This window comes from Halyomorpha halys, unplaced genomic scaffold, assembly GCF_000696795.3.
Source record: "Halyomorpha halys isolate HHAL.00 unplaced genomic scaffold, Hhal_1.1 Scaffold146.1, whole genome shotgun sequence".
Classification (NCBI taxonomy): Eukaryota; Metazoa; Arthropoda; class Insecta; order Hemiptera; family Pentatomidae; genus Halyomorpha; species Halyomorpha halys.
The window spans coordinates 728,554-741,536 of NW_027110622.1; the positions used below are offsets into that span (position 1 = coordinate 728,554).

Consider the following 12,983-nt stretch of genomic DNA (forward strand, 5'->3'; position numbering starts at 1 on the left):
AAATTGAATGCCCGTATAAGGGCGAAAGATTGGTTTGGAATGAAGAAAAATTTTCATAAGTTTCATGTTATATCTCCGGTCCTGATTGCCTAATTAGATCCGTCGAGCTCTTTAGTACAGTTTAGCCCTAAACCACTGCCAAGTTTGGTGTAGATTTGTTGTGTCATTTTAAAGTTAATTCTATACGTTCCTTAAGTTACCGTCTTATCACTTCATGTATATATTAATTTATTAGAAATTTTAATTATTGTTAAATTAATGAGTAAAGATCCTCAAATATGCTGAGTCTGCTAGTTATACTATAAGAAATATATAACCGCTTCTCGAAGGTATTGTTTTCGGGTTATTAAAAAAATAGATGTTAAAAAAAAACTAGTTATAGGACTATATTTTCATTCTAAATCCATCCACACAAATCCAATTGATTTGATTAAAAAAAAAAAAAAAAAAAAAAGCGACATATTTCTTTTTAATATTGACCCTTCTTTTATTTTAATTTTGTTCAATTCATCACACGGTGGTAAGAACAAAGGGAACAGCTGTTGCAGTCAAGTTTCCAAATTCTGAAGTCACTCCATTTGAATCAAAAGACGATTGTTGTTTACTAAATTGTAATATGATGACCAGATATGTCATCGATGATGCAATCATCTAAAAAACAAACAAAATAACAAAAAATAATAATTTTAAATACCATAAAGTGGGGGGTGACTATGTTTTTTATTTCTAAACCTAATATACTACTATGTATCTAGGTATTAGCCATTATTACAACAATATGTCGTTTAGTGAGGGTTCTGTCCCCGATACCTGGTTAGGGTAGGAGCCTTTCGGCGAACCACTTACTGCGTCCCCGGATATGAAAACATCTGTGTTAAGTTTGCCACATTATCAGAGTCTCTTGAGAAAATTAGATTTGCTAACCTTTAAGTGTTCTAACAAAAATGACAGATTTGACGAGGGACCGGAATCAAATTAAGCAGGTGCAGGCCCTTACTGGACATGTCAAACTTTTTCATTCACTCTCAGGCCTGAGAAGGGGGACGCCTACCTTGGGAGGGTTCGGTCACCGATGGCCAATGAGAAAGGAGATTCAAAAATAAGGTAACGCCCAAGGAAAGTGGGAGAACAGGCAGAGGAAATCTTTATCAGAAAAAGGAACAGTCAACAGGAAGGTTTAGACGAGACAGGACCAGGCTTGAGAGAGTAGCAGAAGCCGGAGCGGAGCAAGATGCACTTCGACCAGCCGAAGTCGTGAGAAGAGCCACGAGACCTAGACATCCCTTATGAACAATACGACACCTACGGAACTACATCCCACGGCATCAGCAGCTATTGGTATAAATTAAGCTATAAGTAATAATTTAATAATCGATATTTTATGGCAACCATTTATCTGAATCATTACAACCATTTTAATCATAGTAATAAATTGTAAATAAATAGTTAATTTCTTTATGTAGTTTATATACTATTATATAACCCAATATACCACCCTTTATTATACTATATAATTAATGGTAACAACATTTTATAAATATAAAGGTATTTAATTGATAAACTGGTAAACACACAAATAGCCTTTGGAAAAGAATACAATCATAATAATAGTTCTTTAGGACTCAATATATAATTAATTAATTAACTTATTTTTGGATAATTGCCTTCAGCGATTATCCTGCCATCCCGATTAAATCTTAAGGCAGTACATAGCAATACGTTTGCACTATTGCACTACTAAGGATTTTCCTTTAATTATGAACTATCATAATTCGCTTTCATCACTTTAAAAGTAATGTTCTTCAAATTTAAGCGAGAAATGCCGACTTATACGAATTAAATAACATAAAAATCAGTGAAGACTAAAATGACTTTATTCTAACATATTTACAAGAACTACATGTTACTTTCACTGTTACAGAGTGTCTCTCTTCTTACTTAGCTATCTAGTCTAGAAAATATATATGTACACTTGAGAAGAGGGGGTAGTAAGAATAGGAAATAGGAGAAGGGGTTTGGACCAATCAGATAATTTAGGAAATTAGGCGGAGCCTAGAGAGCGTATGAAATTAGAAGTAAATATCTGGGAGGGGGAAAAGGCGTGACTAGAAGCAGGATGTGAGGCTTCCAAGAAATTGGGGTAAGAGTCATGATCTTGTGAGAACTAACTTTCATGTGTTAAACATAAAATAGTTAAACTGATGCAAGTCCATTGTTAGATGACAGCATGTACCTGTCTAAGTGTCAGCCCTTCCTATTGCTACAGGATACTAAGGGCTTGAAAGAGCTGTTAAAAGGATCTCTGGGGCCTTCTTAGAACCTAGTCGTTTTTATTGGGTCCCTTTTTCTATAAAATTGTAAGAAAATGTGGACATATGCAACCATATGTCTAAAGTGACATAGGCTCAGTTGGGCAAGGGGCAATTGTTTAAATTTATAATACCGGTTCCTTAACTTACGGCACTTTACCCCGCAATGCGGGTGATTTTGGTACACCCTTTTTATCATGAATCCCAAGGATATAAATGTTCACTCGTTATTGGTTCTTTACACAGCTGTTAAATGTACTTCAAATGTTTTTACTCTCAGACGCTCTCCCACCCACCTGAACTGATCCTCAAAGGTAAAATAGAATCTTGCTAGTTAAACAGTAAGATATCTGGGAATTCACCTAGATCGCCGCCTTACCTAGAACCACCATATCAACATCAAACTAACTCAACTCTATACGCAATGCTATATCCTATCCTAAATAGAAGATACAAATTACAATCAGAAACAGCTGTTCCTATTCCAAATGGAAACAATAGAGGATTACATCAAAAAAAGGTTCATGAAGTTCCACTCCCAGTTACCTACAGTTAAAAGAGCAGTGACCTACAACCTGGGAAACCCAACCACAACCCGAAGCCTGAAGCCCAGGCTGCTGCAGGACATCCTCTTAATAATTTTATATTTATCAGTTCTATTATTGTCACTCTAAAGTTTTAATTTATCTTTTTTTTTCTCTTCATATTTTTCTTAAATTCGCGCTCTTTTTTTATCCATCAGAAGTCAATTATTTATTTTGTTAAATCCATAAATGTCATTGTTTTTGTTATTAACTTTACTTTTATCTTTTTTTAAGAATTATTATTTTAATATATTTATGTCATCCTAATTTTTTGTTTTACTCATAACATTGTATAAAGTCAGGGGTGTCTTTTGTATGGGAGTATACCCCTTCTTATATTCTTATATTTATTGTTAAAGAAACTGTAAAATATGGTATTTACTGTAAATACCATGTTTTACTTCAAAACAAGTCTAAAAGTACAGAATTTTTCATATTTTTTTTTTTGGAATATCTTCGATTCGATTATCTATCACTCACATAACTGTTACTGACATTGAAAATATTGAATTAAATTTTTTTTTCCATTAAGAAACAGACCTTGTCGGCAGACCATCATTACCAGTTACCATGTTTTACTTTGAAGCAGCTATCACTTACTATAATTTAAAACTAATATTCTTGTTAAAAAAAAAAAAAAAAAAATGAAAAATATTGAACAAATAAAAATACTTCTTTAGGTTTAAAAAAAAAAGGTTTTTATATCATGTAAACATATGTATTGTATATAGGAATGATAGTTCATGGATTGATAGATGTGCTGTGTATCATAGCAATGTATTTGGCCGGCATTACTCTCTGCAAAACGAACTTTAAGGATTCAGATATTCTCAATAACTTTTCAATACACAACAAAAATATCAGATACCATGTTTTATGACCAAATGCCTCATATATTAGGCATATATATAAACAGGATACATAAGTATAATCAACATGTTTAAGAAAAAATCTGGAGGTTATAATATAAGTGTATAAATAGTGGTAAAAGAGAAATAATTTGACTGTGATTTTTAATGTATTTTTGACATATTAGATGTAAATGTTTTGACCTGAGCAGAATAGCCTGTATGGAGTTTTTTTAAAATGGTTAAATGATATGTCTCATAGTAAATTAAGATTGTCTCTGAAGATGGCCGAATTGGCCGAAACGTTGGACGTGTGAATGAAATAAATGTTTTGAGACTATAATTTGGATAGTGTTTTTGAATTATTTAGGAAAAAATCTGTGTCTAAAACGGTTTTATAACATCGTTTTTTTTATCTAATCCATCCTGAAACTTACTGAGTGAAGAAGAGAATAATCCAATTTGAGGAAATCATGTGCTGTAAAAATTACATCCCTGTTCATCACAGTGTGTAGTTTCAACTTAGGCTGTCAACAAGAGAAAATATTTAAAATATTTATTGATTTTAATATTATATATATATTTAGGAAAAAAACCCATTTTTCACTGTATACATATATGTACAGTGAAAAAAGTTTTTTTTTTTAATGGATTCTAACTAATTGTTAATACTAAATTGGAATACAAGTCTGGATTGATAAAATATTATCAAACTTTATAATATTTATTTTAAGGAACCTATTTACACCATTTATCCAGTTCTTTATTCTTTTAACATTTGAACGTTTCGGGCTCTTCTGTTCATTATTATGTTATTATTTCAGTTCATATTTTATTATTCAGTTATTAATTTGTGGACATGTGGCATTATAGATTAAAAATCATTTTTATATATCCCCAAATGAATATATGTACTATTTTTTTTATTATTGTCTTTTCAAATGCACTTAAAAAAGTTTTTGGAATAGAACTAATTATTCAGATTTGAATTATAAAATATTATAATTAAATTTAATAAAATAAGAACTTACAACTGTATGGAAACTGATGCATTCTTCATTGAATAATTAATAACGGCGCACTGCTATGAATAATATGAATCCTTAAATTATTAAAACATAAAAAGCGAAGAAAACCAAGACGATAAAGTAAAAGTAAATATTAAACAAAAATAAAAAAGAATAATACAAGAAATAAAACATAATTATTGATTATTCCAGTAAAATAAATAACGTTGAAGAAAATAACAGAAGTATAATCAAACAAAACATTGGTACGACAAAAAATATCATACAGCTAACTAACTTGTACGTGTTTTGGAATAGCACTAAGCAAACTTGAAATGAATAATGGATAGTAATAAGTTTGGATTATTTGGTTTTCCTTGAGTTTAGGACCTAGGTCATATAATCCGGGTTCTAAAAAAAATTCGGATGTACAAAATTTAAATTCATGTAACTTAAATTTCACAAACACATAAGAAAAAATTATCACACTGATAATAAAAAAAAATATATATATATATAGTGCGAAACAGAAATAATGGTAGTCTATCTGATGAAGAGCCAGTTTAGGCAGAGGAAAGGTTGCACGGGACTCCCTCATTTTTATCTTATAACGAAACAAACACCTCCAAAATACTGGTATTGTAATAGCAATATGATAATTGTCATAACTTTTATACCTGAATTTGGATTAAATCTGAATACGCCAACAAACCTGATAGTGCAATAATCTAAGAGGAGAAAAAATGTAGTTATTTCAGCTCATTTTTTCATTACTTTAAAAAATTATTTATGAATATTATTACTAGTCAAAATTGATGATTCCTCCAACGTAGGAGAAATGAAAAATTACGGCGGTTTCAAAACGTTAAAAAATAATATTGATTCCGAGCTCCATATCTTTAAAATAACACTAAAACAGGAAAACCTAAGATAAATCTAAAACCTAAAAATATGAGTGCTAGTAGAGATATTTATGCTTAGTATTTTCCGAGATATAGCTTTTTAAAATCAACTCAAATTAAAGCCAGTAAAATATACTATAAAGTAGTTTATAGAGGCTATCTTCGTAGGAGTAGTAGTTTATATAATTGACAAAATAAATTCACAAAATGTTGATTTCCAGTTGTTCAGTTTTTGATTTATAAAAACATATATCTCAGGAACTATAAGATATATAAATGTCTGCCAGCACTCAAATCATAGCTAGTTTAATGTACTATAAGGTAGTTTATGGCGTTTGACTTCGCAGGAGAAGTATTTTTCATGATATTTGCTAAAATAAATTGATATATAGTTATTCGGACAAAATTCATATACGAATATCACTAAAACTACCCCTACGATGATACCTGTCATAAATTACTTTATAGTAAGTTAAATTACCATTATTTTGAGTCGTGGCAGACATTTGTACGTCTAGCACTTCCTGAGATATTGTTTTTCTTAAATTCAAATAATCTATCCAAGAACACGAAATCAACATATTGTGAATTTATTTTGTCAAATATAAAAACTACTACACCTACAAAGATAAACATTATGAACTTCATTATAGTACATTAAACTAGCTTTAATTTGAGTGTTAATAGTCATTTGTTTTTGAGGTATAGATTTCCCTCAGTAATCTCACTAACTAATGTTTTTCAGAATATTTTTTATGAAATTTTTCATTTAAAAAAAATGTATCTCGGGAACTATAAAACTTAAATAGCTTTATTATGGCTCATATTTTAGCAAAGTTACTCTACTTTAAATGATGTTCTATTAGATTTTCTTGTTTTGTTGGTAGTTTCAAAGATATAGAGCTCCGAATAAATTTTTTTTTCAAAATTCAAATTAAATTTCAAACAGACACCATTTTTTATTCCCTCTTACTATGCTTGGCTGACTGATTAATTTTTATTAGTAATAATACGTAGTTTTCAAGTAATCAGTAATAGAGATCACTTACATATTTTTCCTTTCGGGAAATGTTATTCCATGACTTTACATTAACTAAATACCAAAACGTGCGCGTTTTATAGAGTGGCTTAAGTACATCTGCTGTGTACCATTTTTACCCTAAGGGTGGTTATGGTACATTTGTAAAATTGACCATGTTGTCACTCTTTTTATCTTACCAAAGTGTAATGTGCCTCGTGTCAACTAGAAGAAATTGGGACGTTTCTACTTGAATTATACCGAACGAAAGAGACTTCAAAATTCAAGAGAATCTGTTCAAATAAATCCAAGAAAAAAACGAGTGAATTTGGTCCTGAGAGTGTAATATGTCATGTGAGATTATTCCTGGCGTAGGACTCTTATTGTGTTTCTGAGTTACGACCCACATTGAAAAATAAATATTTTTTCAACCAATAAAATATGTTATATTTTATATATTAATATAAAATATATATTAAAATATATTATATATCTACCATATTATTATTTTCTTTAATGACAATTCATAACGCGAAAGATATGAAAAAAAAAATTTTTTTTCTTTTTTAACCAAGAAATCCAAATAGACACATTTTATTCAATTAGGCTAAATTATTGAAATGAATAATTTTTGTCTACGACCTGAAACCTTTAATCGCCTAAGGAGTTAAACCAAAGGGAGACAATGGTACAAAATTTTTATCCTTGGGATCCATGATAAAAAAAGGTTTTAACAAAATGACCTGCAAAATTAGTTAAAAATAAAAATGGTGTATCTCGCTTAATATTTGGAGTAATATTTAAAAAAAAATCGATATTGAAAAAGTGCAAACGAATATTAGATTTAGGAATAAATGACATGAAAATCTGTACCATAGTCATACCACTTTACGGTATTAGTTATTTCATGTAGAATGCATTAGTTTCCAAGCAATTGAATAAACTATTTCAATTTATTTAGTATAATACTTGATCAATTTCAATTTTTTTTCTGTATATTTTCGAATTCATGATTCGTTAAGTACTATTACAACATTTACTAGATCAGTGGTAAGGCCTATTTGGACATACGAAGTTGAGCTTTGGGTGTTGGTGTTCTTCAAGGTAGTATCCTTGGTGCCATCCTCTACATCGTCTAAACAGCTGACATACCAACCGATCCTATCACACTCCTCACCACGTATGCCGATGACACATGTGTGTTGCAGTTAATAATAACTCCTTAATTGTATCCCAATCTCTCCAATCCCATATCACAGCCCTCGAAGAAGGTTGTCGTGATTGGAGGATTAAAATAATTTTCAATAAATCCCATCGAATCACCTTTATCCTTCGTCGTAAGCCTACCGACTGCCATATAGTATACTTTAATAATGTTGTTCATACCCCTGTAGAACAGATCCGCTACCTTGGACTACAACTGGACAAACGATTATCTTAGGATCCTCACACAAGACCGTAAAGACAGAAAAATGCATGTCGATTTCGACTATTACAGCACTTACTAGATAGACGGTCGAAACTTCAAATTCATTACAAAAGACTTATCTACCTGAAAATAATAATACCTATCTGGACATATGGAGTTAAGTTTTGGGTCTCCACTGAACCATCGAATTCCTCTCATATCCAATCCTTACAATCCAAAATCCTTCGTAAAATCCTTAATTCTCCTTACTTTGTCACAAATTAAGTCATCTGTCAGGACCTCAATGTTCCATAAGTTGCCAATTTGGCCAGATACCAAACCTTCCATGATAAACTTCTGAACCACCCAAACCCACTAGTTTCTAACCTGGCTTCTTCAATACCTGATAATCCCCCTAGGCCTCTAAAAGAAGATGGCCCTGACATCATCTTCATCAGTAACGTAAGTGGAGTTCTATCAATAGGTAGATTCTCCACATGTTTATATCATGTTATTTTATATCTAATAGCAAATTTACTTGTATATAATTTTACACAGTTGTAGATAACAATAAATAAATTACTAACAAAAATAAGATTAGTCAAGAAAATCCCTCCCCCTTTTTTGCAATAGGTACGAATATAAGTATAACAAAATATTATAATGTCAACTGTATCATAAATACAGTCGTTTCTTATTAATTCAACTTCAAAATCCTCAAACACATATATCATTTACAGTCAACAAAATTTAAAATTGTTTTCTTTAATAAAAAATACACTAACTACACAAACCATATATACTTACGTTATTTAAAATATTATTTGTTTTATCATCGATCATAAGTTGATATAATAGCATGTCAAATTTCTTGGCCTGAAAACAATGCAGAGTTACTCTTTCATTAGTTTCCATTAAAAAAAAATAAATAAATAAATAAAAGAATAAAACATATTCAAATGTTTTTGATGTAATCAAATGTTGTAATGTAAACTACCGAATGCCAATCACCCGATTAAGCGACATTCCTGAGCCCAAATGACACTCATTTGGAAAAAACCCAGACTCTAAAAAATGTTAAATAAGATAAAAAGTAATTGGTAGTACAGTCTAAATGTTAAAAGAGTAGTCTGTATAAAAAACATAGGCCATAGCTGTGAATTTCTTAAATTTGTATTAGGACATAAATTATGGAACCCCAAATAAATGGCGGAAAAGTAGGAAAGAGTTGAAAATACTGCTTTTATGTACATTTTTTTCCAGGAGCTATGTAGGTCAAGAATATTTAATTATAGTCATAAGAATTTCAGTTTGTAAGAAACAGCCAATTGCATCGGGAATTGCAAATAGAGAGCATTACATCAAAAAAAGGTTCATGAAGTTCCACTTCCAGTTACCTACAGTTATAAGAGCAGTGACCTACAACTTGGGAAACTCAACCACAACCCGAAGACTGAAGACCAGACTACTGCAGGACATCCTATTATAAATTCTATATTTTATAGTTATGTTATTGCCATTCTGAAATTTTATTTTATCTTAACTTATTTTTTTCCCCTCTTGATCTTTTTCTTTAATTAACTTTTTTTTTTCCATTAGAAGTCAATTATTTATTTTGTTAAATCCATAAATGTAATTTTTATTTTTGTTATTAACTTAAGTTTTATATTTTATTAAGAATTATTATTTTAATCTATTTATTTTATCTTAATTTTTTTATTTATTTATGTTATACTATAACATTGTAATATAGTTAGGGGTGTTTTTTGTATGAGACCCCCGCCATAATCACTTGTTTAAAAAAAATATACCTCTTACATTAGCCATGTAAGGCCCACCAGTCAGGTATTAAATAAATAAATAAAACAAAATTTAAAAACGCTTTTAATCCTCAGATAGATGTCCTAATCAGATTAAAGCAAAAATTATGTAAGCGATACAGGACTTTCAGGAATCGAAATGGTTCTTTTGAATTATTTCTCTATAGTTGTCAGGTGAATTTTCGCACCAATGACCTATTCCTGAGCCATAAACAGCACAGAACAGTTATTTAAATGAAAAAAGTCTTGAAAACTTCTTGATTTACTGTTTGAAGAAAGGAGAATAATGGTGAGGGTAGACTGCCAGTAAATGTAATACCAAAATGATGTCCTTACGATGAACTCCAGGGGCGTGGCAGAGGAGTAGGAGTTAATCACCGGCAGCTTTCTATTTCAGCTTAGATTACAATAGAGGACTTTCCTATTAACGTAAGCCAGAGGGTGTGTCCTAATAAAATATTTCTGTTCTTTTTATATAGATATTTAAATATACAAAAACCAAAAGGCGTTTTCGGTAAAGTAGTCTGATTTGTTTTAAGCGTTTAGTACCCTATAATGAGAACTTTGTATAAATAAAAAAAAAAATTCTCTCAATTATTTCGGAAGACCCGTTTTTCTTTGTAGAAGTCCGCGTAATCCGTGAAAACCAAGAAAGACGAAAACACTGCGATCAGCCGAAATCATTAAATCAAGTCTTAGGTTTTAGACTTGTATAATCACCCTAGATCAGTGATGTCCAACACATGGAAGGCTGTACACTACTTTCGGTAAGTCCGAAATTGAACCACACCCACTCCCGACTTGAAGCAGAGAGTCCTCTCGGAAAATATTTGACAATTAGGTTGGTTGAAAGTGCATTTTGAGTCAATTTAAAGTCATGTTAAAAGTTAAATACTCCTAGCGGATCTTCTGACCAACTTGTTTTATAACCTTTCCTTCCAAAACTTCATGTTATTATTTAATTATGTTTATAAGTTTTGATTAAAGTTATTAGAACATGGCTAAATTGAGTGAAAAGTGGAAGTTGTGTGAAAGGATACTTAATACCTTGTTGATCCTCTAACTTGTGAGGAAGAGAATCAAGATCAGCAATTGGAATTTATCAGTACATTATTATGTCATTCATTGTAGTATTATTTAAAAACATCCTAAACAATACTTACACAATCAAAACACAAACTACGAGCAAGTAACCTAACACGACAACAAACAAAACGGTGACGAGCTCAGCTGGTCTGTTGCGTTGCGTGACGTCATTCTCCATTTAACAGACCTAGTAACAGACTCTCAACCATGTTATATGTTATAACATTTTAACATGGTAAAAAAAAAAGAAATATTTCTCCATTTTACATGAGTTTTTCTATTTAATATGCTTTAACATGTTAAACTAAAGATCATGAATACCCCTAATATATACATTAAAAATTTTACACATGCACTAATTGTTTTTCGAAGAAAACTCATTATTTTGCCATGTTTAATTATATAATTGCTCTGCTTTACCTGCTGTGAGTAATAATTATCAATATATATATATTGAATGAATTTTACCTCAGTTGTGATGGCTGCAAACTGATGGCATACCCTTGACAATATAACAATCATAACAATTATCCATAAAACTTTTTCTACCAGCAATTGTCCCTTATAATTCAAAGAATCGTCTCTGTACATGAGGGAAGTTGCATAAATTTCACAGAATGATGCAAGAAAGAATAACATTAGTACCGATATTACTTGAACCCCTAAATATTCGTCGATGTCCACTGAGGAGCTGCTCAACTGATCGTAGCAGAGGATCAATTTTTCCAAAACGTTGGCAGCCTTCTTCGCTTCCATTGTGGTACATTGGAAGAGGTGCATAGTGAGAGCGTTGAAACGGAGAAGGAGCATGGAGTCGATTCTATCAATGATATCCTCAACTGAAATTATATGGATATATGGGGCGTAGAGGATGAGCAGTTGGATACAGCTCAAGAACGTAGGCATTGTAGGAGCTTTGAGGAAGAATGCTACAAGCAACAGGACGAAAATTAAGAACGTGACCCAACTCGGTTTGGTTGGGGGCAGCACCTTACCGAGTGAGAACAGCTGCAAGTCCACGGCTCTCATCTTGAACAGGGATGCGTTGAAGAGATCCAGGTATCGGTTACTTCTGATCCAAGATGCCACGATGCCACAAGGCAACACCAAAGAATAAGCAGTTTTCAGAAAGCTATACCAATGGCTCACCTTAGATAGAGATTTCTTTATCGAGTGGAGCGTGTAGATGAATATTAACAAATTCCCGCTGATATTAATGAGGCTCACAATAAGCCATTTTCTTGACACCTGGAATTTGCCATTTGAATATATGTAAGCTGACATGCCTAAGATCCTCTGGAACTGAGTAAACTGTTCCACTTCTTTGAAGACATCGTTGAGCCTCGACGTTGCCATGGTCAGTACAGCAGGGAACATAGTTTACATATCGACTATCCTTCATCACTTGATCAAAATAATTGTAGGACACTCTGTGGAAGTGGTCGTTGGAAACAATTTAAAGATTTTTATCTTCCGCTGTCACATAGACATTTATTGATTTAACCCAGCTGGATTTGTTATCTGAATCATACTGAAAGAGCTTTCGGTCACTTTTCATAATAAAATTATTTATTTTTTTTTTTTTAATAATTTATTTACTGTTATTTATAACTGTATACACATATATACAACAAGTAAATTTGCTGTAGGTGACATAGTGACATGATAAAAACATGTGGAGAATCTACCCTCTGAAAGAACTCCAATAACATTTCTAGAGGAGAAGATTTGGAGGAGAAGAAGATAGCCTCTTTTCAGACGTCTAGGAGGATTATTAGGTAATGAAGGAGAAGCCATGTTAGAAACAAGTGGATTTAGGTGGTTGAGAAGTTTATTATGGAAGGATTGGGATCTGGTTCTGGCCAAATCGGCAACATATGGAACATTGAGGTCCTGATGGATGACTTGATTAGTGACAAAGTAAGGAGCATTAAGGATTTTACGAAGGATTTTGGACTGTAAGGATTGGATTCTGGAGGAATTTGATGGTTTAGTGGAGCC

The 12,983-nt window shown here is 31.7% G+C and overlaps 1 protein-coding gene across 1 annotated transcript; it reads right to left on the reverse strand.

Annotated features, from left to right (window-relative positions):
* Nucleotides 1-510: 510 nt before the first annotated feature.
* Nucleotides 511-12,373, reverse strand: LOC106678530 (uncharacterized). The gene is made up of 4 exons (XM_067048767.1): nt 11,451-12,373; nt 8,884-8,952; nt 4,179-4,268; nt 511-651 (listed from the first exon to the last, which is right to left on the reverse strand). The coding sequence occupies exons 1-4, from the start codon at nt 12,357-12,359 to the stop codon at nt 511-513; spliced, it is 1,209 nt and encodes a 402-aa protein (XP_066904868.1). The 5' UTR covers nt 12,360-12,373.
* Nucleotides 12,374-12,983: the final 610 nt, after the last annotated feature.

What these genes read in the sequence shown, in the direction of transcription:
- LOC106678530 (XM_067048767.1), bottom strand. Translation starts at nt 12,359, where the DNA reads ATGTTCCCTGCTGTACTGACCATGGCAACGTCGAGGCTCAACGATGTC. An exon ending in TTGCAGCCATCACAACTGAG is followed by an intron (nt 8,953 to 11,450) that starts GTAAAATTCATT and finishes CATTGTTTTCAG; the next exon opens with GCCAAGAAATTTGACATGCT. An exon ending in ATTATTCTCTTCTTCACTCA is followed by an intron (nt 652 to 4,178) that starts GTAAGTTTCAGG and finishes TTTGTTTTTTAG; the next exon opens with ATGATTGCATCATCGATGAC.